Source organism: Budorcas taxicolor, chromosome 24 (assembly GCF_023091745.1).
Source record: "Budorcas taxicolor isolate Tak-1 chromosome 24, Takin1.1, whole genome shotgun sequence".
Lineage (NCBI taxonomy): Eukaryota > Metazoa > Chordata > Mammalia > Artiodactyla > Bovidae > Budorcas > Budorcas taxicolor.
Window position 1 is genome coordinate 13,291,104 of NC_068933.1, and position 27,955 is coordinate 13,319,058.

General features: G+C 47.4%; 1 protein-coding gene across 2 annotated transcripts; it reads right to left on the bottom strand.

Annotated features, from left to right (window-relative positions):
• Positions 1–1,802: 1,802 nt before the first annotated feature.
• DCTD (dCMP deaminase) lies at positions 1,803–27,751 on the bottom strand. Of its 2 annotated transcripts, none has more exons than XM_052661441.1 (6): positions 27,719–27,751; positions 25,634–25,748; positions 25,157–25,292; positions 6,934–7,050; positions 5,494–5,590; positions 1,803–2,986 (listed from the first exon to the last, which is right to left on the bottom strand). In XM_052661441.1, exons 2-6 carry the CDS (start codon positions 25,739–25,741, stop codon positions 2,908–2,910), a joined length of 537 nt encoding a protein of 178 aa, XP_052517401.1. In that variant the 5' UTR covers positions 25,742–25,748; positions 27,719–27,751; the 3' UTR covers positions 1,803–2,907. The 2 variants fall into 2 exon arrangements, with proteins under 2 accessions (XP_052517401.1, XP_052517402.1); XM_052661442.1 differs by lacking the exon at positions 27,719–27,751 and adding an exon at positions 27,182–27,273.
• Positions 27,752–27,955: the final 204 nt, after the last annotated feature.

Genomic DNA, 27,955 nt, shown 5'->3' on the forward strand with positions numbered 1-27,955 from the left:
CATGAATATCCTCTGTATATTTTAAGTCCTCTCTAGATCACTTATCATACCTAAGTAAATAGTTGTAAATTCAATATAAACCTACATATAGGCAAGACCTCAGAGGTATTTAGGGTTTGTCCCACACCACTGCAATAAAGCAAGTATCACAATAAATCAAGTCATGTGCATTTTTGAGTTTCTATGTGCATATAGAAGTTATGTTTACACTATACTACAGTTTATTGTGTGCAACAGCATTATGCCAAAAAATGCATATACCTTAATCAAAAAATACTTAACCGCTAAAAATGCTAACCATCATCAGAATCTTCAGTGAGTTATATTCTTTTTGCAACAGTAACCTCAAAGATCACAGATCACCATAATAAACATTAATAAAGCTTAATATATTGTGAGAATTATCAAAACGTGACACAGAAATATGAAGTGAGCAGGTGCCATTGAAAAAATGGTGCTGATAGACTTGCTCCAACAAGCATTGCCCAAACCTTCCATACGTAAGAAACGTAGTATCTGCAGAACACAGTAAATAGGGATCTGCCCGGAAATAAACGGACATGGTAAATTCAACTTTTGCTTTTAAGAACTTTCTGTATTTTTTCCTCGAATATTTTTCATCTGAGGTTGGTTAAACCTACATATGTGGAATCCGTGATCACCGAGGGCTGACTGCCCAGGATACTAACCCCTAGGCATACTCACAGATGTGACGTAACAATGACATGTGCGTACGCTGTCGCTTCACTCGTGCCCGACTGCCTGACTCTATGGACTGTAGCCTGCCCGGCTCCTCTGTCCGTGAGATTCTCCACGCGAGGATACTGGAGTGGGTTGCCATGCCCTTCTCCAGCGGATCCTCCCAACCCAGGGATCGAACCCGCGTCTCTTACATCTCCTTGCACTGACAGGCGGGTTCTTTACCACTGGCGCCATCCTTGCCAAAAGGGCTCACAACTCATTTACAGCAACATAAAAATCTTAACCTATATTGTCCATCTCTAACTATCTGTACTGACGTTTTTGTCTACCTACTTTTTGTTCTATGCATTTTACAGCGGGGGGCAGGGGTTGGAGGAGATAATAGAGGAAAAAAACTGAGGAGAGTAAAGGAGATTTAGAGAAAGAATGCGACAGGAGAACAGCAGGAAAACCAGACTGGAGGCTGGAGGATTCTGGGAGGGAGGAGGGCCTGGGACTGGTCAGGTTGCTGAGATGACCTGTCAGACAGCCACACCTGAGACGGGAGCAGGACGTGCTAGGGAGACAGAGGGGGAAGAGAGCCTTCCTGCGTATCTCATTTCTGATCCATGGAGACGCATCACCCATCAGCCCTGGGGAAGGCACACAGCATCGGTCCCTCAATCTGTTCTCTGAACATTAAAGCACATGCAGTGTCTCTGAAAAAGGAAAAGGCAACCCACTCCAGTATTCTTGCCTGGAGAACCCCAGGGTCAGAGAAGCAGGCTCCTCTGTCCATGGGGTCACAAGAGTTGGACATGACTTAGAGGCTAAACCACCACCACCACCTCCTGTGGGAGTTTTCTCCCAAGAGTTTCCTGGGGTTCAGATAACGCATTATGGTCAGGTTTTTATGTTGTTTGCCAGGTTATGCTAGATGGAAAATAAATAAATAAAAGAAAATACACGCAGCGTGCTTCACAGACAACCCGGAGACGACAGAAACAGAGTCGATCACATCATTATAATATAAAAATGAACATACCTCAGCATGGCAGATTCTAATACAATTTTAATAATGTTGGCAAGGAGCCAAATTACAAATGCCCCAGAATCTGGAGTCCAGAACCTCAGAGACAAAATAAAAACTCATAAAAATAGGAGAGTCTTTTAAAACGGTCATAATCTTTAGGATAAAGAAACCATTTTCTCAACGAAGGTACTGAGCGCATTTAATAAGAATTAAATGAGATTAAAGACAAGGTGCACTGTGACCCATTCCCCAAATGGTGGTGATTAGGAAGGTGAGATTCATGTCGATGATGAAGGCAAGGCGGCAGGCATACATGGGAGCTCGCGTCACCAACAGACCTGGACGAAACGGAAACCTGCTCCCATTTCACTGATAGGCGAGAAGAGGACAGCCTTGGAAATGGACCCTGGTGGCACGTGGGTGGCAGGTGCATGCCTACCCACATAACACACTGCCCGGCAGGGTGTGGACCTGGGGTGAGGCAGGGAGACAGGCTGCCTCCTCCGGGAGCAACTCGTTACTCAGAGACGCTAAGGTAAGAGCTCTGCATCCCCCACAAACCAAGAGTCAGAAGCTGGAACAACAGGGGTCCCCAGCCCCTAGAGGGACAGGGTGCCACCACCCCGGGGGTGGCAGGACCGCAGAAGTGGAGAAAGAACCCCCCACCTCAGCGATGCTCATCACCCGTCAGGATGAAGGTGCACCCCTTGCAGGATTTCTGGGTGGGTGGGGGCGTCCCCTCAACTCTCCAGAGCAAATGCCTAAATGCTACTGTCCTATGGGTCTCTCTCTTCCCTCCGAGGCCAGATGTTCAGGCAGGGTGTCTGCTCATCCCGGAAGGAACACAACCGCAATTATTTGTTTGTTGCCAGCATACGTGGTGTTGAAGAGTGGCTGTGAAACAGTGGATAACACACGGCTGACCCCCTTCTGCAGAGCCACCGGTGAACCAGGAAACCGGAGACCGGAGGGGGCGGCGCCTTTACTTTAAATCCTAAATCAAGAGTTTCAACAGATGCAGATTCCATGAGACCGGAGAGGGAGTCGGGAAGACTTGAGGTTTTATATTCTTTAGATGTCGACTTTGGCCGTCCCAGCTATTAAAAAGTTATGTGTAACTTCAAGATGAGATGCATTAGCAGCTTCTTAGAAGAGGATAATCCCAATCTTCGGGAGATTTAATGAGATGGCACTCACTGCAGCTTCTGACTCGGTCTGCTGTTAATTGAATCAAAGTCAATGACAATCTGGCTGCACTTTGGTGTGAATTTCCTAAAAGTAAGAAACAAAACATAGAAAGACATTATCCAGTGAGGAGTTAGAGCCATTTGTTTACTTTGGCTTAACCTACATTTTCTGCAGGGAGGGGAAATAAAAAATTCCCTGGGATTCACTTGATATTTTGTCTCTATAGGAGCCAATTAGAGTGCACCATACCTAGAGAAACACGGACAGGAAAAGACTAAAGACAAAAAAAGATGCATGGGGTGGCTTGGTTTGTGTGTTCATCAGCTGGCTGAGTTCAGGAATTACTGGGGAATCAGAGGATTTCTAACAGCTTAGCTGCCCGGCATGACATCCGATGACTAGTTTCCCCACCAGATTTATCTTATTGTTTAGGAAATTTCTGCAGCCAACCTGTAATCGCTCTAAAGCAAAAAAAAAAAAAAAAAAAAAGAGTACATTTTCTTTTGCTCTTGTGCATAGCCAAAGTCAGCCAGCTCTAATGAAGAGTCATTTTAAAAACCATGTTCTATAAATGCAGAAGTAAAATAAACTCAAGATTTTTTTTTCTCATTAATATATCTTCTCAAAAAGGTAAAAAGAACATACTTGAGAACTAAACATATTCTTAAAAAATCAGTAAACAGTAAATATATCTAATTATTGTTGTTTAGTCGCTAAGTCGTATCTGATTCTTTAGCAACCCCATGGACTACAGCCCGCCAGGCTCCTCTGTCCAAGGAATTCTCCAGGCAAGAATACTGAAGAGGGTTGCCATTTTCTTCTCCAGGGGATGTTCTCAACCCAGGGATCAAACCTGTGTCTTCCGCATTGGCAGGCAGATTCTCTGCTGTTGCTGCTGCTTATTTAGTTGCTTCAGTCATGTCCTACCATGCGACCCCATGGACTATAGCCTACCAGGTTCCTCTGTCCATGGCATTCTCCAGGCAAGATACTGGAGTGGACTGCCATGCCCTCCTCCAGGGGATCTTCCCAACCCAACAGACTCTTTACTACTTGTAAATAATTTGTGTCTCATAAGGCACAATAGTCTAAGAGATTCATTACACATAACCTACATCCCTAAAGAATCCAAAAGGTTAGCCATGTTACCAATTATAAGGACTCTAGTTGTGGACCACAGATACTATAAAGGAACATCTTCAAGAGTTTTCAGTCTAAAAGAAGTTTCTACCAGAAACCAAAGGTGGTTGGACTGACTTGCAAGTAACATGTATCTCCCAATATCTGCATAGCAAAAAAAAAGCATACAAATCTCAACAACTTTAAATCCCAACTTAAACTATTCCTGTAAAAAGAATTCCCAGCGCTCCAACCTAGCAGGCTACTTGCACCTTAAATTTTTTTATGCCAGAGTTGTTATGTTACATCTGCAAAATTTAGAAAGGTTTAATGTTAATATAATAAAACACGTGAATTTTAAAATTTGTCACTACCAGAATAATTAGTGCAAGCCCTGGGAAGCCATTAACATTAAAGTGTAATCATTACACCATCTTCCGATACTTCTGTCACTACCCATTAAAATCGACCCTGAGGATAATCTTTACAGCCGTAACTCATCATGTTTAAAAAGGTGCTTCCTGTATCCAGACAAAACTCTAACCCCAAAAAGATACACATACCCCTATGTCCACAGCAGGACTATTCACAACAGGCAGCACATGGAAGCAGCCTAAATGTCCATCGACAGGTGAATGAATAGAAAAGATGGGGTAGACATACACAGTGGAGTGCTGCTGCTGCTGCTGCTAAGTCGCTTCAGGCGTCTCCGACTCTGTGCGACCCCATAGACGGCAGCCCACCAGGCTCCACCATCCCTGGGATTCTCCAGGCAAGAACACTGGAGTGGGTTGCCATCTCCTTCTCCAATGCATGAAAGTGAAAAGTGAAAGGGAAGTCGCTCAGTCGTGTCTGATTCTGGAGTGGGGTGCCATCGCCTTCTCCAAATGAAGTACTACTCGGCCATAAAAAAGAATGAAATGATGCCACATGGATGCAACTAGAGATGATCAAACTATGTGAAGCAAGTCAGAAAAAAGAAAGACAAATACCACATGGTATCACTTATATGTGCAGCCTAAAATATGACACAAATATCTATGAAGGAGAAACAGATTCACAAACATACAGAACAGTCTTGTGGTTGCCAAGGGGGATGGTGCTGGGGAAGAGACGGAGTGGGAGTGCGGGGTTCGCAGATGTAAGCTTTCATACATGGAATGGATAAACAACAAGGTCCTACTGTGTAGCACAGAGAACCATAGTCAGTATCCTATGATAAACCATAAGGGAATATTAAAAAAAAGAATGTGTGTGTGTGTATATATATATGTATAACTGAATCACTTTGCTGTACAGCAGAAATTAGCACAGCATTGCAAGTCAACTACGCGTCAATTAAAAAAAATAAAAGAGGCTCCCAAGTGTGGCAGTCAGGCCTCCCAGGCAGAAATCAAACCGCAGACAAGGTCAAACGTGCAGTCTTCCTCAGGCTTTTCCCAGCGCCTTCTCCCCCAGTGTCCCTCACTCACCTGAAGGAGATCCCGGCCATTTCAAACATGAGCCTCGCAGCTGTTGTCTCATTGCTGTCGTGGTATTTATCAGACATGAAGATAACTTCTTTTATACCTTAAAAGGCAACGATGGAAGAAATCTCATTATGGGCATGCAGAGACACTGCAACAGGCATGCGGACAGGGGCCCTGGGCGAGTCTGACGAGTCACGCTTCCTGAGTGGACCGGCACACTCCGTCCAGTTACTGACACCTGTGTCTGCTGCTGTCAAATACAGCAGTGGACGGATTATATGTCATCTGCCCTCCAGTCTTTATGGATTTTTTTTTTAATAAATGCAAAGTGAAAACATGTCAAAAAGTCAAGCCTTGATCTGATTAACAAATTTTCTTTACTGCCGGCAATCGAATATTCTTTTTCTCACAAGGCAATGACTCCTTAACTCAAGAGGCTAGTGGGGATGGTAGAGAAGGCTGGCACAATCAAGAGATGAGGACCAGCATGCTGCCAAGTAAGACTCTGTAGACCAGTTCAAGCCAGCAGACCAGTCCAAGACAAAGGGCCCATCTGGTTTCCTTCCCTGTCTCACCGGGTGGTTAGAGCACAAGGGCCAAGAGTCTGAACGGCACGTGACACATCACCCACTCCTCCAGCAGCCTCGGAAGCTGCTCTTCCCGTGCACCCGCCGTCACCTCTGAGCTTGAGTATGGCGAGGAAAACTCGCAGAGGACGGTGCGCTGCCAGTGAGGAAGCCCACGACGTTCCTTAACGGAGACTCTCGATCCTGAATCCCCCAGACCCCTTCTGCTCAGAGATCCACGGGCTTGTGATAAACAGCCCCGTTAAAGCACACATCTGGCTAACATGATAAGTCTTTAAATCTCAAGCCGAGAGCTTTATGGAGATAAAGTGTAGCTGAATCTGAGATGTGACAGTTTGAAAAACGTGAAATATTCAGCACACAATGGTGCAGATTTGTGGTAACTGTAACGTGAGAAAAACCTGAAGTCGGACCATTTGAGTCTTAACAACGTTTATATGTAGAAAGATGTTTACGTCCCAAGTATCTACCATATATTAGAGGCAAATTAAAATTTCACGTAGAGACTCCCAGCTGACCTTGTTTCTGACAGAAGTTCACTTCTCTCCCTCCCCCCTAATCTATGCACAATATGTCAGAAAATGGTAACTTGACAGTAATTATATGCAACGCCTATGTTGTTTTTTGGCAGCCGCAGTTTAAGAAGTTGCAAACTAAATTAAAAACATGCTAAGAATCACAGAGGATGCAATTAGTCTTAGAATACCTGGCACAGTTCAAAAATAAAACGGGAAACACCTTGCAAAGTTGATGGTGCAATTAATTCAGATCTAAACAATAGCGATTTAAGATCAAGCACATCTGCATTGAGCAGGCAGAGATGCAAATGCGACAAATGGGACGGCCCGGGTCCTACCTGCCTGGATGATGAGCTTAGCACATTCATTACACGGGAACAAGGCGACGTACATGGTACAGCCTTTCACGTCTGCTGAGTTTTTGTTCATAATGGCATTCAGCTCGGCATGGCACACTGTAGATTTGAAGGAAAAAGAAAAACTTAAGACTGCAAGCTCATGAAGAATTTGCTGATAGTGTTGAGGCATTCCGCTTGCCCCTCTGAAATCACACAGACGATAGACTCGATTTTTCAAAAATTGATTAGAGATGGAAAGTACTGAAAAACAAGCGCCGCCTGGACTGACGGGTTGGCGATGAGCAGCGAAACTGTTGACCGCAGCAGCCCTGGGCCTGTCGGAACCTAGAACAGCCAGGAGGGACCAAGGTCAAGTGTCTTCGCCCACCCCATGCAGAGCAAGAGCTCACGGCTCCAGCAGACCCTGGGGATGGAACTGCCAGCACCATTTGTGTGTTGATAAACACACATGGGGATATTTGCCGGAGCCCTTAAAAGGGCAAAGAGCAATTTTAAGAGCAAAAGAATCAGGAAGTGAAGCTAAGCATTTCTGTCCCCAGGGATCTGCTGCTCCATATGGTTCTCAGTCCACACACCCCCAAGAAAAAGATCAGCGGATAACCACGAGTTTGTCACCCGAACGAAAAACATCCATCCACTTAATGACCATGCAAAGTCGAGTTCTTGCTATAAAGGTCAGTGACCCCAGTCGGTGATCTAAGGGCATCCCCAGGCTTGACTAAGTCCAAGGTTAAGGAGGCCCCGTCCTCTCCTGTTCTGTACCTGTTGCAGCCCACCCATCTTCCCAGCTACCTGATGAACTGTTCCCATCACCTAACCCACAGGGCACTCCTGGGAAGGAGCTAGAGTCCTTCCCCACTGGGCTCTACGCCAGAATCTTCGACCTGCTTTGTCAGGCTGCTGTATTGCTTTCTAATAACATCCCTTAAGTTTCTGGCTGCATTATCTAAAATTGTTCTCCTTGTGCTTGTGATTTGCAGACTGGTCTGCCCGGTTGGAATCCCCCAGGGAGGACACACCCACACCTGAACACTGACGGTCTGGGGTGTGGTCAGGGCTTTGGAATTTTTGAGATTCTCTCTGCAGACATGTTGAGGAAACACTGCCTTATAGAATCGTCTCATTATCTGCAGGGGGACCCAACACATTCCAGGCACACCAGTGTTAGATAAATGTTTATTGAATGAATTACCATCTGGCCCTGGTCCAAATCATACAAAAGTCCTAATTCTTAATATAGGGGCTTCCAAGGTCTCTCCCTCCGTCTCCAACTCATCCACCTTCTACCCTGAGCATCTTCTTCCAGGAGCACTGAGGCTGTAAAACTAAAAATGCTGCTTACCAACCGGTTCTACAAGATCAGGTCAGCAGCCGTGCACCCGAAAGGAATTCAGAACACAGCACAGGCGCAGGCACTCTGGGTTCTGGGAAAGCAGGCAGAACAGGCCCTTAGACAGTTGGAGACATCTTTCAGGAAAAAACCAGGTACCGATTCCAAGATGAACCCAAATTCATGAATCTTCCCATACTTCAGTTCAGTTCAGTTCAGTTCAGTCACTCAGTCATGTCTGACTCTTTGCAACCCCATGGACTGCAGCACAGCCAGGCCTCCCTGTCCATCAACAACTGCCGGGGCTTGCTCAAACTCATGTCCAATGAGTTGGTGATGCCATCCAACCATCTCATCCTCTGTCATCCCCTTCTCCTCCTGCCTTCAGTCTTTTCCAGCATCAGGGTCCATTCCAACGAGTCAGTTCTTCGCATCAGTGGCCAAAGTACTGGAGTTCCAGCTTCAGCGTCAGCCCTTCCAATAAATATTCAGGACTTAGGAAAGCACTAAACTCATTAACTGAGATACCTGTTCCTCGCGACTGGCTTATACTGATGGCACAAACTCCTTAGCCAAAATCACGTATACCTCGCTGTCTCTTCAGAGCCGCTCCTCTGACCTACCCGAGAGGCTGAATCCTGGGCTACAGTCCTTAGTAAAGCCCTGAATAAGCTCTGAATAAGAGCTCTTAGGATCTCAGTTTTCCTCTCAGTCGACAAGGCCTTAAAACAAGAGAGGCCGGAACTCATGGCGCTCATGTATTTGAGCCAGGGTGTGCTCGATCAATGCACTTTTTTTTTTAATCAATGCACTTTTACTCTGGTTCGGACAAGACACAGACCCCGCTCCGCTTCCTCCCCAGGTCTCCAGTTTTGGGGGGACGTCCTACGTGTCCCTGCAAACTCCGCAGCAACTCTGCAATGCTGCAGGCAGAAAGCTGACCAAGGGCCTCTCGGGAGATGTTGAGGGGCGCTCATTTTAGCCTATGAATAACCACGATTTAGCCGCATGTGGAAATGAACAGTCTCTGGCATTGTTAATAAAATCTAAAGGGGGGAAAAAAAGCTGTGTTTCATCAGATCACAGCCAGTGAGAGAAGAATCCTCGCTGACTGCAGAGCTCCCCAGGCTCTGTGCTGTAAACCCCAGGGTGGGGGGATGCTCCGGGCCCTCAGGGCACTGGCCTGGGAGGGGCCCTGTAGCCTCATTTCCCTTCCGGGTGACCAAGATGTTCCCTAGCTGGTATTAACACTGCTCAGTGTTAAAAACAATTAGATGTAATTGTTTCTTTTACTTCCCCCTTGGGGGAAGAGCCCAGCCTTTCAGGTTCTCGATAACTCCCCCAGAGCCCAATGTTATGCCATGAACATAATGGGTGTTAAATATTTACTGAATGAATAAAGGAGGGAATTCAGATTCCAATTATTGATGGGGACATTGGGGAAAACACAGAAGGTCCTCTTAAATTCAAATATCAAAAATATGCTTTCCCCTCTAATGACAGTTTTTTGATGGTGCTGGTATTAATATTCAGAACTACAGTTTCTGAATCTGTTAGGAAACACTAGGATATGGTCTTCTTTTGCCTCTCTTAAAAACAGTCACATTGAAACTACCTTCCTCTAATTCATTGGAGGTAGTCTGGGGCAAAATTTAACATTATGTCTGGACTCATTAATGAAAATTATCACATGAAACAGATTCTCTTGGGTAGCATCTGACATCCCTGTATCAAGGGTAGTTTATAGAAGTAATACACAGGACTATAAAACAGACTTCCTGTCTCTTAACTACAAAAATCACAGAATGGAGAACACAGAGCTTCTTGTTAGAGAAACAAGAGGTCTCCCGGGCATTTAAGCAGTTGAGTGCTCGGCACACGTGAGTAAAGGAACAAGTCACAATCCACCATCCTGCATGTTCAAAACCAGACAAAACAAAAGCGAAACCCAGGCGTCCCACCTGCGCTTCGCTGCCCTTGCTAACCCAACCCGTGCACCCCTCCAAATCCAGATGTATCCAACACCTGCCCCAGCCACCGAACTCTAACACCTGCTTCTCGAGCCTGCATCTGAGGGTTGAGGGGAGAAGCCCCCCATCCCCGCCCCTGGAAACGCCTGACACTCAGGGGCCCCCCTGTGCTATCAGCCTGGGTCCCAGGGTCTGAAAGTCTCCCGGCCTGGCTGACCTTTTAGCTCTGCCGCCTCCAGTCTTGGTGGCCCTGACCCTCGCTTCCCCTCCAAAACTGCCCTGGCAAAGTTAAGTAAGTTCCTAAAAACTGTTCTGGGTATAACCTTTATTTGCTGGATCGCCATGTAAAAAGTTTAAGAAATACTAGTTCATGGAAACCTGCTGACCTCTGTAACGTGCCAGTGCATGTACACAGTTCAGTTCAGTTGCTCAGTCGTGTCCGACTCTTTGTGACCCCATGGACTGCAGCACGCCAGGCTTCCCTGTCCATCACCAGCTCCCAGAGCTTGCTCAAACTCATGTCCATTGAGTCGGTGATGCCATCCAACCAACTCATCCTCTGTCATCCCCTTCTCCCTGCTGCCTTCAATCTTTCCCAGCATCAGGGTCTTTTCAAATGAGTCAGTTCTTTGCATCAGGTGGCCAAAGTGATTGGAGTTTCAGCTTCAGCGTCAGTCCTTCCAAAGAATATTCAGGACTGATTTCCTTTAGGATTGACTGGTTTGATCTCTTTGCAGTCCAAGGGACCTGTATATAACCAACTATTAAAAAAACAACAACAACAAAACAACACCTAAGCCCTAGGGGGTAGCATCTGCCAATTTCTGTGGTAGAAATACTCCCCCAGGGCCAATTCCAAGCTCCCAAAGTGATTATCATTGCAGAGAGATGCATGGAGGAGGCTGCGCCCACACCCCGCCAGGCAGCCTCCTCCTTACCTGAATCCAGTCCCTTTCTGGCTTCAGTCTCTGGGTTCCCTGCTCTCCTGGCCCTAATTCTCGACCCCTCTCCCCGCACCAGCCCTCTCAGCATCACCAGACCCTGTCTCTGCCCTGCTCTCAGGCTTCTGGGCATTTCCCAAGGTGCAATCCTGCTCTTCGGTTTTCCTCCCACAATGGTCGACTTTGAGAATTCATCCATTCATAGATTCTCAGAGAGCAGATCTACTTGCAAAACCCTGAAATCTACATTTCTAACCCCAATTTCCCATATTCTCCGCAGGCTTCTTCTTTGGGGGTTGGCGTGGGGGCGGGGGGCTGAGTCCACTATGATAGACACTCTGCAGATATCTGATGACACTAAGTTAAAGGATGCCTTTATCTTTTTTGTTTGTTTGTTTTTGAAGCTTCCCCGGTGGCTCAGAGGTTAAAGCATCTGCCTGCAATGCAGGAGACACGGGTTCGATCCCTGGGTAGGGAAGATCCCCTGGAGAAGGAAATGGCAGTCCACTCCAGTATTCTTGCCTGGAGAATCCCATGGATGGAGGAGCCTGGTGGGCTACAGCCCAAAGGGTTGCAAAGAGTCAGACACGACTGAGCTACTTTCTTTCTTTCTTTATCTTTTTGAGTGTTAGCATTTCTATGATGTAGCTTAAGAAGAGCTTCAGCTGGAACTACAAACAGGCCTGAGCACAAAAACCAAGCAAGGAGGATGATTCTGTTACTGATCTCAAGATGAGCCTGGTTTCCACATTCACTGCAGGAATCAGGACCCAGTAGTCCAAAGAAACACAGTGTCTAGGAAGTATTCAGAAGACAGTTAAATTGTTACACACACACAAGACTCATTTTCTGTTTACCCAGAATTACTCACCTGTGGCTGAGCAAAAAGCAAAAGAAGTCTCCCAATACTACATGTATATTTGCTAAGCACAAAGAGGGACACAGAAACTGTCACTGATTCTCAACACTGCTAAAAAGGAAAAGAATCAAATGCTGAAAATGTCAGATTGATGCTTCCAAAAGTTTTTGATTGCTAGAAAGAGAACCTCTGTTTCAGGTAATTATAAGACAATTCATATGCTTTGGTCTTTTTTCTTTTATATTACCGACTGTCAGAATTCAGAACGCATTAACCTTGGCCCACTGAAAAGAGACTGTATAATTAGAAAACTGTATTTTTCAAATTCCCTCTTACTAGGGCTTGATTAATCCTTACTGTCTCGTGTAGGCGTTTCTCTGGAAGTTTGACAAATTAACAGGATATATTCCATCCTTCGTTAGATTTAAGGGACTCAACATTTTATAGATTTAACTTTCATCTCATTTGATGTAAGACTAATACAATATCTATTTTAGACAGTAGCATTATTAAGGTTTACTTAAATAGGTTTTTAAAAAAAAAAAGAAGCCTCAGAATAAAGGCTAAACAACTGCTAATTGCTGTACAAATAATTTAATAATGTGATTCTAGCCCAAACTGATCATCACGTGGCTGCTAAGACGTGAGGGGAGCTACCAGGTCCTGATATAATTTGGGGTCAGGAAAATGAAGTTTCTATTCCAGTTAAACTCTCCAGGTTATTTAAGATTCCTTCTCGTTAGCAGTACAGGATTTTACTTGAAGAAAATGACTTTCAAGGGCCTGAGGGCTATTCTGCCGAGGCTGACCTAGAAAGCGGGACAGGCTGGGGAGCAAGCAGTGTCCGGGCGAGTGAACGGTCCAGACGCAGGGCACCTGTTGAACTCAGCCTGGCCCGCCCTGCCTTCTGCCAGCACTCCCCAAGCTGCACTGGACAGGCCTCGGCGTCTCTGGGGACCCTCCTGGGCCCCTGACTGATGGCCGTGACATTTCTTGGGGCAGTGAGGCCACCCAGGATTAAAGTAGGGACAGTCTGTCTCGCTGCCAAGACAGAGGGTCAGGACTCAGAGCCAAGAAGGGTGCGCTCGGGGCCGGAAATAGGTGGGAAGCTTCACCCTGCAATTAATAACTGACACAAAATGCGGTGCCGGAGTTCAAGGCTGATCCGTGCGTTAAAAAAAAATAACTCAGTGTTAATTCTTTCAAGATACTCCACTTCTCTTCTAATGACAGAGCTTTTTTGGCATTCCTTCTGGAAAGCAGGGTCTGTGTTTTCACTGCTGGAGTCATAGAGGGAAGCGAGCGGTTCACCTGGGTCCGTCTCTTGCCACAGAAGCACCCGCTGACCCCCTTGGACACCTGACGGGGGGCTTCCGCTGAGGGGTGGACGTGTGTCCATTCCTCCAACAGATCCATGCAGGGGCTGCTTCCCTGCTTCAGGAGTTAAGACGGAATTTCCACTACCTGTTTCTTAATTATTGAAGGATATCCTGACAGGGCTTCATCCATCACCACCAGCCTCCAAAGGACCCGTCCTTCAAGTCAGTAATTGAACAGTAGGGGAGCCTGCAAGGCGTAGCCCTCCCTTGGACAGGTTCACACTGCTGTATTTAAAACGGAGTGCCAACAAGGACCTACTGGACAGCACAGGGAACTCTGCTCAATGCGATGTGCCAGCCTGGATAGGAGGGGAGTTTAGGGGAGAATGGATACATGTGTATGCATGGCTGTGTCCTTCCACGGTCCACCTGAGACCATCACAACATTGTTAATCGGCTATATTCCAATACAAAAGAAAAAGTAAAAAACAAAAACAAAAAGTGAATCCCTCCCTGCCTGACCACCCCCCAGCACCCTCACAAAGGTTATAAACTGTTCGTTATCCCGCAAATCCACAGCAAACATAGCTACAATTTGGCTCTCAGCATCACTCCTCATCACTCTTGTGTCTCATCTCGCGTCCGTGAAGTTCCCACATCTGCAAAGCAGCGACTGGATTTGTTATCAGAGTTTCAACTGGAGTTGTTATCAGACTGGAGGTTAAGGCGGATAGGGGAAAGGGAGGGCCAACTTAGAAACCTGCAGTTATATCGCTTCTTTAGAAGAAAGTGTCGCTCAGTCATGTCCGACTCTGCGATCTCATGAAATACAGGAGCCCCCAGGCTCCTCTGTCGACGGAACTCTCCAGGCAAGAATATTGGAGTGGGTTGCCATTCCCTCCTCCAGGGGAATCTTCCCGATCCAGGGATCGAACCCAGGTCTCCTGCATTGCAGGAGGATTCTTTACCATCTGAGCCCCCTTCTCAGGGACTCTGCCCCCCACCCCAACCTGCGAGTTCTGTGACCCTCTGCATCCCGTGAAGCTTAGCCTCCTGGCCTATGAAACTGAAAGAAAAGGACCTGCCTCTGAGACCGTCATGCATGTAATGTGTGCAGCCCCAAAGGTGGACTTGGTGAACGTCGGCGCCTGCTGACCCTCCTGAGACCCGTCACTGCCCACCTGAGACCCTGTGGCCCCAGCTGCTCAGCAGGGTGGGCAGGAGGGGAGACATCTCTTCCCCCTCCGTCCCCTGCCCTGGTCCCTGTCCCTTGCCCCCTTCCTCTTGCTGAAGCTGCTGGCAAGCAGCTCAGGGCACCCAGGGGAGCCACTTAGCCCCAGTGGTAGTGCTTAGGGCTAAAGAGACTTCTGACTGTGGTGTCTCCATTACTGACAACACAGCCCCCGGAACTCTAATTTCGCTGCCTCCCTGTGTGCTAAGGGCACACAATCAGGTCAGAGGGAGGAGGAGCTGGAAACGCTGCACTTCACCACGGGGCGAGCCATGTCCAGCTCCCTTCTCACCGTGCACGTGCGATGCAGACTCCTCTGATGCTGAAAAGGTACTGAAGCAGCAGAGAGAAGGGGGACGCGCATCACCACTGGACAGTGCCGTGATGCAAACAGTCAAGCTCCCCCGCTCCCCTCCAGGGTTAACAGCTTTTAAGGGTGAACTGGGACTGACCAGGGGGCACTGGACCAGGAGTCAGGACGTGGGTTCTGTCCGACCCCAGCTCCACCAGCATGCCTCCTCGGGTGACATGCTGATCCTGACTCAGCCGGAGGAAAGCGGGCGGAACTGATCATTCGAGGTTCCCGGGTGAGATCCAAGCTCCTGTCCCTGCCCCACACTTCCCGGGCAGCTCTCAGCCCCTCCCGACAACCATGCCTCTCCCTACTCCCCAGTATCCGTGCCACTCCCACGCCTCCTCCCTCCCCTTTCCCGCCACGGCCTCCCCCGTCCTTCACCGAAATAGGCAATTGATCACATTGCTGTTGTTCAGTCGCTCAATCGCGTCCGACTCTTTGTGACCCCATGGACTGCAGCACGCCAGGCTTCCCTGTCCTGCACTATCTCCTGGAGCTTGCTCAAACTCATGGTCACTGAGTCAGTGATGCCATCCAACCATCTCATCCTCTTCCTTCTCCTTCTCCTCCCGTCTTCAGTCTTTCCCAGAATTGGGGTCTTTTCCAGTGACTCAACTCTTCACATCAAAGGTGGCCAAAGGATTGGAGCTTCAGCTTCAACATCAGTCCTTCCAGTGAATATTCAGGATTGATTTCCTTTAGGATGGACTGGTTTGATCTCTCTGCTGTCCAAGGCCTCTCAAGAGTCTTCTCCAACACCACAATTCAAAAGCATCGATTCTTCAGCACTCAGCCCTCTTTATAGTCCAACTCTCACATCCATACTTGACTGCTGGAAAAACCATATATCCTGGACTATATGGACCTTTGTTGGCAGCGTGATGTCTCTGCTTTTTAATACACTGTCTAGGTTAGTCACAGGTTTTCTTTCAAGGAGCAAGCATCTTTTAATTTCATGGCTGCAGTCACTGTCTACAGTGATTTTGGAGCCCAGGAAAATCACATCCCCACCTGTAACTCCAGGAACTGAAGGGCGGCTGTCACAGGCTCTATCCTCACACAACATCCTCCCCCATCACTAAGCGACGAGCTTGGGGACCAGCCCTCTCACATCCCTCATCAATCTCTCTCTCTCTCCTGGAGTATTCCCATCTGCAAGCAACTATGTGCTGCAAAAACAGACAGACACCAGACCCTCCCCCTTGGTCAGACAACATAAACCTCTCCCTTGCCATGCCCCAGCCCCCCAGCTGGCTCATCCTGCTCTCTTCCCAGACATCTCAAAACCGGATCTCCATCCGCTCTGCCCACTGCCTCACCTGGTGTGTGCCCTCCACCTGCCTCCAGTGTACCTTCAACCCTCCCTGCTGCCCGGAGCTGCTCTCTGCAGTGTGGGCATGACCCCGTGGTGCTGAACCGCATGGGCATTTTCCCACCTCCCTGGACCTCTGGGCAGCCTTTGGTGTGGCTGCCCCTCGCTCCTTCTGGGAACACTGCTCTGTGAGCTCCCTAACATCACAGTCCTTCCCTGCAGCCCCTTCCGCTTCCATCAGCCTCAGCACCTGTGGCTCCCAGGGACACGGCCAGGGCCCGGCCTCTGCGTGCTCTCCCTGTGTCACCTCACCCAGCCCCATGAAGTCACCCCAGGCCAACAGGCCACGCGGACATCACCCTCTGCTCTCACACCCAGCCTACAGACCTCACACCCTCTCGGGGAGCTCCCACAGATGCCTCCAACCTCACGGCTCCAGATTTCCCTCGCTCTGACCCCAGACCTAGGTCCTGGGACCAGAGCTCTTCCCATCCCCCAGCACCACCCCACCACCCCATCCTTACCTGATGGGGCCCAATGAATCCTTCAGATCTCCAGGTAATGCTCACTTCCTCAAAAAGAACACTCAGCAACATCTGTTCATCCCAGTCCCACCCACCTGCTCTACTACTAGTCTGCAAGCTCCTTGAGCACAGAGACCAGAGTCATTGTTTACTGCTGTTGAGTGCCCAGCACAGAGTACGTATCACAGATCTCCCGTAAGTATTTGCTGAGTAAATGAATAACTATAGGTGAACATACGTGGGAAGACATCATGTATTATAAAACACAGTTACAACTTTTAAAAAAGGAAGCAAGAAGCCTCAAGAGCTCAGCAACAGACCACTCAAAGTGATACAAGGCTAGAGGGCTCATTAGAACTTATTTCAACTTCTAAAAAGTTATAATTCACTTGCAGAGGGAAAAAGGACATGGAGGAATTCTGCTTCTTTTTCCCACCTAAACTCAAAATTAATGGCATTTTGAACAAAAGTCTTTTAATTGCAGAATTTAAAAATTCATGCTCGGTTATCTTATTCAATATTTTAAAGTTACTGTGGCATCTATCATTTGAAAGAAGCACAGAGATGAAATTTTACACCTCCACTAACTGGCCAGGACCTGTGCATCAGATGGTTAGACGACATGAGCAGGGAGAAGACGGGCACGTTCTAACCCCCAAATTCTCCAGTTATCATGGGATCTCCTGAAGCCGGGCCAGTATCCGTGTTTCCATAAACACCACCAGATGGACTGACTCACAGGACTCCCCAGTCCCTTCTTTCTCTTTGGTCTTAGAATCACCTCTTGACTAAGCATGTCTCCTCTCTTCATATATTTTCTTGTACTTATATATGGGCTGGAGTAGGAAATGGCAACCCCCTCCAGTGTTCTTGCCTGCAGAATTCCACGGACAGAGGAGCCTGGCAGGCTACAGTCCATGGGGTCACAAAGAGCTGGACATGACTGAGCGACTCAAGCACGCACACCCACACGGGGTCTTCTTCATTGCTGTCTGCCAACCTTTTTTTCATCTGTTTATGGATGAAACACTCTTTAACTGTCCTCGCCTGCCTGTGTGTACCATCTCCATCTGGTTTATACATCTCAGAACTGGAGCAGACTTGAATCGCTGGAAGGAGGGGAAGGTATAAAGCCTGTTCTCTATTAATTTGTCCACACGCACAGATGCCTATTCCTTCTGTGTTGCTGCCATCAGCAGCCGTTTGCTGTAGCTCTCACCCCAGATGCTTCCAGAATGCCTTAAAAAAAAAAAAACCCTAAGCAGAGAAACTGCACCCTGATTGAATACAATCAAAGCTATATTGTTTAATTTTTCTGGAGAAGTCTAGAACTGGCGGAGTCCTCAGTAATCACTTATTTCATAAAGATATTGGGACATGAAAGTCAAGTTGTATATCTGACAGCCCACAGTCCCTGGGTTCACACACACCACACCCGGAGCCCAGGCTCTGGACAGTCAGTCTAGGAGGATTCTCTCGTTTGAACCTGATAATTGTCATCTTAAGCGCTGTGCAGCTTTTCTTAGCCAGTATGCATATTAAAGGTTTGCACAGTCCTATGCAAATATAAAACAATAGTCCCTTAAGAAGCAGAAGCAAAAAACAATACAAATATTCGCAAAAATCTCTAGGAACCAAATTTTGGTGTGTATTTCTGGGAGAAAATATGTATCAGTGACAGCATTAACACAGTTTATGAAAGATGGAGTCTTGATGAAAAAAAAACTCAAAACAAAACCTTAACAATTCAGGCCAGTTTCAGAACAGATCACACAAAATCAGCATAACTGACACAGAATAGATCGATAAAGACCCCAAGGTTCATCGGAGTCAGCTGCTCCCTGTCAGCACACTGCCTGGTCACACAGAGTTTCTAAGCAAAAGCTTATCAGTGTAGAGAATTAAAGAAGTTATATTTATCATTCAGATAATTAATGGGCTGGCACACTTGACACAACCTGAACGAGGCTGAATGTGGCCCTGAAGTTTTATAGAGGCTATTAATCTCTCAGCAAACCTTTTATTTAGAGACAGTGCAAACTTTAGCCTGCTTCCTGGTCATCAATTTGGAAATCACTAACCTTGAATTATTTTAAGTTTTACTATAAACTTCCATGAAGTAAACAGACTCTTTATAACTGAAGGCCAATATGTGTATTTTCATGGGTAGGTTTGATCTCCTAGATGAGCATTTGAGCTGTTCCTACATTGCCTCCACAGAGCCAGGTATTAGCATACATTGTTACTATATATCCTTTCCAGATACTCATGGTGAAATAGTAATCTCCTGCTCACTGAAAATAATTAGCCCTGAATTATAGATTAAAATGTATAGGTAATGAGACTTCCCTGGCAGTCCCGTGGTTTAGACTTAGCCTGCCACTGCAGGAAGTGCAGGTTCAACCCCTCGTGGAGAAGCTAAGATCTCACAGAAACATAAAAACAGAAGCACTATTGTAACAAATTGCATGCAACAAATTCAATAAAGACTTTAAAAATGGTCCACATCAAAAAACTTTTAAAAAGTGTACAGATAAAAGTCAAATAAATGAATAAAATCATGATTTGTTCTTTCCTAAGGACATTTTATAAATGTTTATAAACATTTATACCTGAAAATGAAATACACTTATGTTAAGCTGGTTAAACTTCAGGGGGAGCCTCATACATAAGCCATTGTGTTTCCCTGTTTGTCTAAGACTGTACATGGTTGAAACCCAAGTTTGCCCCTCTTTTCATAAGAACAATCTCCTTTACTTCTTTACTGTAAACTTGCTTCAAGGTTTTCCATTGATCACACTAGTTATTTTGTACAAAGTCCCTAATTAGACCCACTGTCAGGATACGAGTGCCGGATGGCCAGGGCCAGGGGTTGGGGGATTGGGGGCTGCCACCAGTGAAATTAGAATTCTGCAGGAAAAGAAACAGCAAGTCATCAAATCCATGGATCTGCCTAACAGAACCAGAGGGCATTCAATTTCAACCAGCTGAGGGAACAAATTTGATCTTAATTACTAAGAAGCTCCTACAAGATGTGAGGAAGCCACAGCTTAAGAAGCATCAGCCTCCTAAGTTCTTGATAAATTAGTTTCTCAAGACTAACCTTTTGGATGCCAAAGAAATATATCACGTGCGTGGCAGTCAGGAAAATGTCAGTGTTCAAGGGGGTAAGGTAAACGGCTAAGGAAATCACGAAAATGACATCTATGCATGCTTAACAATATGCTAAATCTGAAAAATAAAGATTACATTTAAATATAAAATTGAAAGAACTGCCACATACTGGCAAAACTGTTTCAAGCTGCCATGTTCAACTCTTGCCTTAATTAATTCCAGCACTTTCCTTCTCAGCATTATACCCTTTTTAGAGTTTTTCTGCAGAAATACAAACTGACTCTGGAAAAAGCCCCACATTGCCATGTTTAGCTGATGCATCAGAGAACAGGGCTACCCACCCTCTTGGGACATCAAGACTATGGTCCCTTCCATGATGAAACGGGCAAAGCAACAGGCAAAGCAATCCTGGCTTCGTGATTGACCGGGATGGGAAGAGGAGGCCAAGCAAAGACACGTGCTTCCCCACGAATCCCTTCTCCAGTGAGAACCAGCATGGCAAGAAAACCCAGGCAAGCTCGATGTGCATGAGGAGCTCCTTTACAAACATGAAGTTTAACAACAGCTCCTAAGAAAGAAAGAAGCTGATTTCATGCCAACACTCGGTCTGTAAACCATGTCATCAAAATCGCTTATGAAAACCCACAGAAAGAGCGATCTCTGCATTACCACAAGTATTTCACCTCCATTTTATAAAATTGGTATTTTGATTAAATGTGCTTCACTCTGATGAATTCCACAAAGAGAAACGAATGGAAAATGTCAGCTGAATTCTTCATCTTGGGGTTAGCAACCACCCCCTCATGAAAATCAAAGCCTTCCGAAGGTTTTAACCTGGTAAATTAGATAAATCTGCTCCTTCCTGGGTTTTTTTTTTTTTTTTTCATTGTCATTCATGTGAAAAGGTGTCACTATAATAATGCTGATTTCTTCCTGACACTGTTAACTGACATCATACTATCTTTTGGATTTTTTGGGAAAGAGATGAGATAAAAGGCAGTTTCCTTGGCAGGGGGAATTTTCATTTTCCATATTAATACTACATTATCATCAAATCATTTCCTGAAGTTTTGATCCTAAGCCTGGAAGAACAGAAACACCCTTTAAAAATGCCTCTCCAGAGACCTGGCCCAGAAGAAGCCCCGTCTTCCTATTCTGACACACGTATTCTGTGCTTACCTCCTGTCCACAAAGTGTCAGTCAAGACTGGTGACTTCCAAATTTACAGCATTAATAAGGAGAATTACGAAGTTGTATAATTTACTGGTAAACTTAAACTTACACAATTCCCAAGCTCCCCTTTGCAGTAACGTGAAGGCACGCCAGGTGTATATGGCTTCCTACCCGGTCCTAGATACAGGCCACCAACCACCTGAGCATTCCACCTCTGGCAGGTCGTTTCATGGAAATCTCTATTTGTTCAAGTGCATAGTGAGAAGATGAAAATGGGAGGCCCGCTGTGTCTCGATCCACCCACTTCGGCAAAGCTGAACTCCTGTGCCTCCCTGCAGGAAACACAGAGCACCAGCCCCAGCATTAGATGATGTCACCTGCCTGTGTGGCGTTGTATTAGTGACTTAACGTTTCTGGGCCTGCAGATTCCTAACCATGAATGATGTGGGCAGCTTAGACCCTGTGGGCATGAACCCCAAGGCACCAGTGAGGTTCTTCCAGGGGTACAGGACCACAGGCTGGCAAACAGACATCCAGCACTTACCTACACTTTTTCCAAACATGTACAAATGCTGTTCAGTAACGTTCAGATTAATGCAAAGTATTACTGATAAACAACTCTTTGTCATCATGGATTTCCTGACTCAAACGATACTGCGAAAAAGTATGACCTCACTTATATATGGAATCGAAAAAATAAAAACAAGGTCACAGGTACACAGAACAGATGGATGGTTGCCAGAGGCGGGAGGTGGGGCAGAGAAACAGGCAAAGGGGGTCAAAGGTACAAACTTTCCGTTATAAAATAAGTCCCAAGACTGTGATGTACAGCATGGTGACTGCAGTTAATACTACCGTACTTCACACTTAAAAGTCGCTAAGAGAGTAGATCTTATAAGTCCTCATCATAAGAAAAAACAATTTTCTGTAAACATTATCAAATATCGGTATGTATGAATCATCATGTCATATACTTGCAACTAACCTAAGTGTGTATGTCAATTATACCTCAACTTTTTTAAAAAGATCCTAATAGTTTAACTAGCATTATATAGGGGTCTTGGAAGTTTGGGTTGTTTTTTTTTTTTACATTTAAAAGCAGGTCCCATACAATCAGTTGTTGTCCTCCAGTTGCTGAGTCGTGTCTGACTCTTTGTGACCCCGTGGACTGCAGCATGCCAGGCCCCTCTGTCCTTCACTACATAATCAGAAGAACTAGGAAATCAGTGGTCTAGAATCTAGATCATCTCCATGGCTCCTTTATAGGGATGGACACATCGTCTATCCTTCCTGAAATAGCAGTCCACCAGGTTAATCCCACACAATTTCAGACATTGTCATTTATTTTGTCATTAATTTTTTTAAATCATAAAATGGAAAAAAAGAATCTGCAGTTTAGTCAGTTATCACCAAACATTTCTATTACATCCAAGGCTACCTAAACTTTTACTTCTCTGTGGCCCGAAAACCCTGAAAAAGACGGGAACTGAGTGTATGGTTTCCAGCCAGTCACAGTTATTTAGACTTAAAGCCCATCTCCGCCTGTATTATGATGTAGTAATACTAAATGCCTCTTAAAAACCATTAAATACCTTCTCCAACTTTTATGGTACATCGAATTACAAGCTCACTCTCCTGAAAGAAAACAGTCTACATTCTAACACAGCTCCATGTAAAAATGAATAATTGATAAGTAAGGGGCAAAGTGCTTAGAAAACCTAGAGGTATCACAGGAATAGTAAAAAATAATGCAGACAGACAACTGGTACCGTGAAACTCAGCAAGCATTCAATAAAAAGCAATCACAGAAGCTGGACAAATGCTTGTATGGGTTCTCTTTCTTTCCAATTCCTCCTGGAAAGGAGCTCTGAACTTGGACAAAAGGCAAGTGTCTCAGAACAAACACAATCAGCTACTGGAGAGGTTCTGGAAGTGGGGAGTTGGGGACAGGGGGCAGTAAGTGTGTTACAAAGACTTGGGCTTTCTAGGTCACTGCCAGAAACGTGCCTGGGGCTCCCGGTGATTGAAGGAGGCACAGGTCCCACTGGGAGTAACCCATGAGGTTATTCATAGTTTAACTAGAATTATAAAGGGGTCTTGGAAGTTTTTTTGACATTTAAAAAAGGGTCCCATATAATCAGTTGTTGTCCTTCAGTTGCTGAGTCGTGTCTGACTCTTTGTGACCCTGTGGACTGCAGCATGCCAGGCTCCTCTGCCCTTCACTACATAATCAGAAGAACTAGGAAATCAGTGGTCTAGAATCTAGATCATCTCTATGGCTCCTTTATAGGGATGGACACATTGTCTTTCCTTCCTGAAATAGCAATCTGTCCACCAGGTAAAGCCCACACAATTCCAGACACTGTCACTTAACTTTGCCATTAACTGTTTTAAGGCATAAAATGAAAAAAGAATCTGCATTTTAGGAAGTAACTGAGCTTACTATGAGTAAGCTGAGCTCATGAGTAACTGAGCTCAGTAACCCATGAGGAGCCCTCTACACCCAGGCGACCACTGGCATCTCTTTGTGTAACCAGCCTCAGCACCAGAGACACCTCCCAAGAATTCCTCTATCAGGAATTCAGCACTGTCCCGACTCAGTGAATAAGGGCTGGGGTACTCACACCCTTCAGTGCAGACTCTGAATTCACTGACTCATTTCTCCGATCTTTATATGGGACCTTGGACTGTCCCATGAGAAATCACCTTTGCATGTGCCTACAGACAACGAACCATTTCCCTGCTTTCTTATTGAGAGTACACAGAATCACAAGCAAGAAGACCAAAAGTTTCTAAAACATGTAGGCCCATCTTTCCCGCACTTCACTCTTCTCAGCTGAGGCGGAAAAGGCAGTTTTACCCTTTTCCCTGGGACCCTGCCCTTTCTACTCCTCCAGAGGGGTGGGAGTGAAATGAACTAACCCGACTATGAAACCCCCTGCAGCACCAAACTGTGTCTGATTCCCTGAGAACCCAGAGTGCTCCGTAGTTCTCCCCAGTCTCATTCCTAAATTCCTTCTCCACCTCCGGGCACGTTTTTCTTCTTGCCCTGAAACAGCTTAGACGAAAGTTATGGGGCATATTTAACATGATTAAGGTCCAGGAATGTTAGTAAAAAATACGTGAAGTCAGCTAAATGGAGACTTGGAGCTCTTCGTGAGGGAAAACTCCAGAGGAAAACCTCACAGCCAAGAGCCAACTTTAACAGAAAGGGCTCACATCACACCTGAACTCACTGCCTCCCTGCACTCGTTTCCCGCAAGCACATCTTTCCCATTTGGGTGGCCCCCATCTACGTGACTCCCAGCAGAGGCGATCTGTTCATAAACACAGGTCCACACCTTAAAAGAAATTCAGCAGCATATGAAGCCCAAGGCACCTCTTCCCAGCATTAGCTTCATATTCTCCAAGGAATTCAAGGAAGAAAAGGATGCTTGCTGGGCTCTCCCAGCTTATCTCTGAAGGGAGTCTCCCTGGGGCTCAGATGGGCCACAAGCATCCTTCCCCAATTTAACGATAAAAACCAGAGATGGCCAGGCCCAGGGTCGGCTCCACACATCTGGCTTGTGGTCTGACCCCCGTCCACTCTGGCAGTGCAGCGCCCCAGAGAACAGGAGGAAGTGACCGCGTCATCCCTCGCCCAACTCCCAGCTCACAGTTTGTGTCCTGCCCCCCAGAGGTGAGCCTGAGCCAGAGGTCCTCGGTAGGTGGAAATACATGCCGCTCCTCATCAGAGCGAAGCCCAGGATGGTACTTGGTTAACTGGCTCCATTCATGAGTCGCCAAGACACAAAAGGCAGGGGCCACCGTGCCCACTTCACAGTCACCGCCCCAGGGCTGCCACACTCTGCAGAGACGCCCGCCACCTGCAACGCTGCCCAGCCCAGCCACTGCCCCACCTCCACTCCTCGGCTCTCTTTGGAATTTAAGGGAAGGGGGGTGGGAAGCTGGGCTAGTTTAACAGGATTTGTTTTTTTAACTGGAAAGGAAGACGATGCTTTCTGGCCATCCCTGGTATGTGAGCCCTCACCGAGGCCATGCCACGAGCAGGACAGAACACACAACGTGCCCTACCGTAAGGGTACTTGGTATCCAGGATGTTCTCTGCTGTCCTCCTCCACGGCAAGAGGTCATCGCTGCACCCATTTGGCATCCCATTGTACCCGATGCCCACGATTTTATTTTCTGCATTCACGATGCAGGCACCGACCTGCGGGGAAACATGCCCAAAGGCTTGATGACTTCGAGGGGCCGGTCTGCCACTGCAGAGGCAGCAAATGAGACCAGAGGCCTGCGGAGCTCCAGAACGGGCAGGCCAAGAGCTCTGTCTCCTTGGGGTACGAGAGACAGTGAACAGGGGTGTGTGACAATTTACTCTCTCACAGGAAAATGTGAGCAGGCAGGAATGCTGAGCAAAAGGCAGTAGATTGACTCTGCTTTTCTAAGTTGGCAGGGGTCCCCGAAGCCTCTTCCTTTTGTAATTTGCTCACTTGTGGGCATCTCTGTGTCTGTCTGCCAGTGTCCACACATTCTCCTGCAGAACTCGCTTACCTGGGAATTTGGATCTTTGCTCCTCTGTGCTGATAAGAAGGCCACCGCCATGAAATACTCAGGCCATTCGAGATAGTCATCACGTTTTCTGCAGGGAACTTCGCTCATGCTGGGTCTAGAAGGCAAACACACAACAAAACAGCAGTCGACAAACACATTTTGGTCAATCTGCTTTCCAATTCGACCCAAGCACATGTCAGCTTTGGCTCTCCAAACTTAAAACAATTTCTATTGACATTTATCAATCAGACATCACAGCACATTAACCCTGGACATTCTGTGGTCTTAAGAAAAAAAAATTAAGTTAACTATTTCAAAAGTTTGCTGTGCGGCTGCACCTTCCCAAATATTGTATCTATTTACTACTTTCTCATAGGATCTTTTTTTTTTTTTGCAAGTTACTACACATGCCTGAACTACAAATCATTCTCATCTTTCACCTCTCTCCGTTATCAAAGGATGTCAGCACAAGAGGGCAGGAGAAAAGAGAACATTTTTTGACCATCTGCGCACGTGCATGCTAAGTCACTCCAGTTGCGTCCAACTCTTCGTGACTCTATAGACTGTAACCCACCAGGCTCCTCTGTCCACGGGGATTCTCTAGGCAAGAACACTGGAGTGGGTTATCGTTTCCTTCTCCAGGGGATCTTCCCCACTCAGGGATCGAACCCATGTCTCTTATGTCTCCAGCACTGGCGGGCACATTTCTTACCAATAGGGCCACCCAGGCAGCCGGATCTACCGAGTACAACCTATTTCAGATACTCTTAAAGGTTGTACATATCAACTCAATGAAGGCTCCTTCTGAATTAAGTTAACTCACACCCCTCTTACAGAGACTCAAAGAACTTAGGTAACTCGCCCTAAATCAGGTGGGATTACTATCCATGCCAGAAGGATTCCATATGACTCCGTCCTAGCTGTGATATTCCTGGATCCCTATCCTTTCCCTTCCCTTAGTTTCCCCAGATGGGACAGAAATTATCCACCCTGAGTAGTGACTCAAACGAAGAGAAACTATTTAGACTCTTGCTATGATTATGGCAAGATTTCAGTAACACTGGGCTACACTCAGGAAAAGATACTGTCTCCACAATGGGGACAGAGCCCCTAAAGTGGGCTAAAACTGCCAGTAAGGGGGAGGGGCCCTTTCAAGGGAGAGGAAAACGAGCAAAAAAGCAGAGCAACACAGGAACCGACTTCAGTGAGTCTGGAGAAAGCCTAGGCATCCCGGCTTAAGAAAGGTGAGCATTTCCCCGCAGCTCCGCTTCGGGATCCAGCTGTGACGCTTACAGCTAGGAGCAGCGCCAGAGGGTGCCTACGACTGGGTACCACCCACTGGGAACCATCCGATTTGTTGTTTAGTCGCCAGTCGCTCAGTCACCTCCCACTCTTTGCAACCTCGTGGGCTGCAGGGCTCCAGGCTCCTCTGTCCATGGGATTTCCCAGGCAAGAATACTGGAGCGGCTTGCCATTTCCTTCTCCAGGGGATCTTCCCTACCCAGGGATCGAACCCGTGTCTCCTGCATTGGCAGGGGGACTCTTTACCATTGAGCCACCGGAGATGTCCCCGAACTCGTTCATTCAAAGTTTAAAGGTTAGCACCCAAACTCGCTGCGGGGGCCCCGGAATGAGTGCTTGCCAAACAAGAAGGCGAAGACGGGAAAGAGAGGGGAACTTAATACCCCGGTTTGGTCTAGCGCTCGCCGCCGGTTTAGAAGCACAAGAGGACCACAGGTCCGGGGAGATGCCGCTGGTCAACCGGCAGGGTCACAACCCGCCCTCCTCCCGCCCAGATCCCGGGCCGGAGCCCGCCGCCCCGCTGCAGACGTGGCCGCTGGACGTGACTTCCAGAGCCCCCGCCCCCGGGGCCCCGGCGCGCGCCCTCGGCTCCCGCAGCGCGGAGAAGGCGTCTCGGAGGCCGCGGGGCCCGCCGCGAAAAGCACCGAGCGCCGCCGACCCCGCACGCGTTCCCCCGGCAGCAGGTGTAACCGGGAGGGGGAGGCCCCGGGGCTCCGCGCGCCCGGGCCGCGCCACGTGGCCCGCACCGCCGCCCCCGCGCCCCCTCCGGCCCCGGCCGGCGACCTGCAGGCCAGCGCCAGTCCCCGCCGTCCCGCCGCCGCCGCCTTCCCGCCGCGCGCCCGGGGAGGAAGTCGGCCGAGGGGGCGGGCCCGCCGCGCGGCCGGAAGGCGGCGGAGGCCCGGGCGGGCGCGCGGCGGGAAGGGGTCCCCGGGGGGGGTCGCGGGCGCCTCCGCGTCCCGGCACGCTGGGAGCCCGGCCAGCCCACCCGAAGGTCCGGCCGGCGGCCTCTGGGCCCGGCGC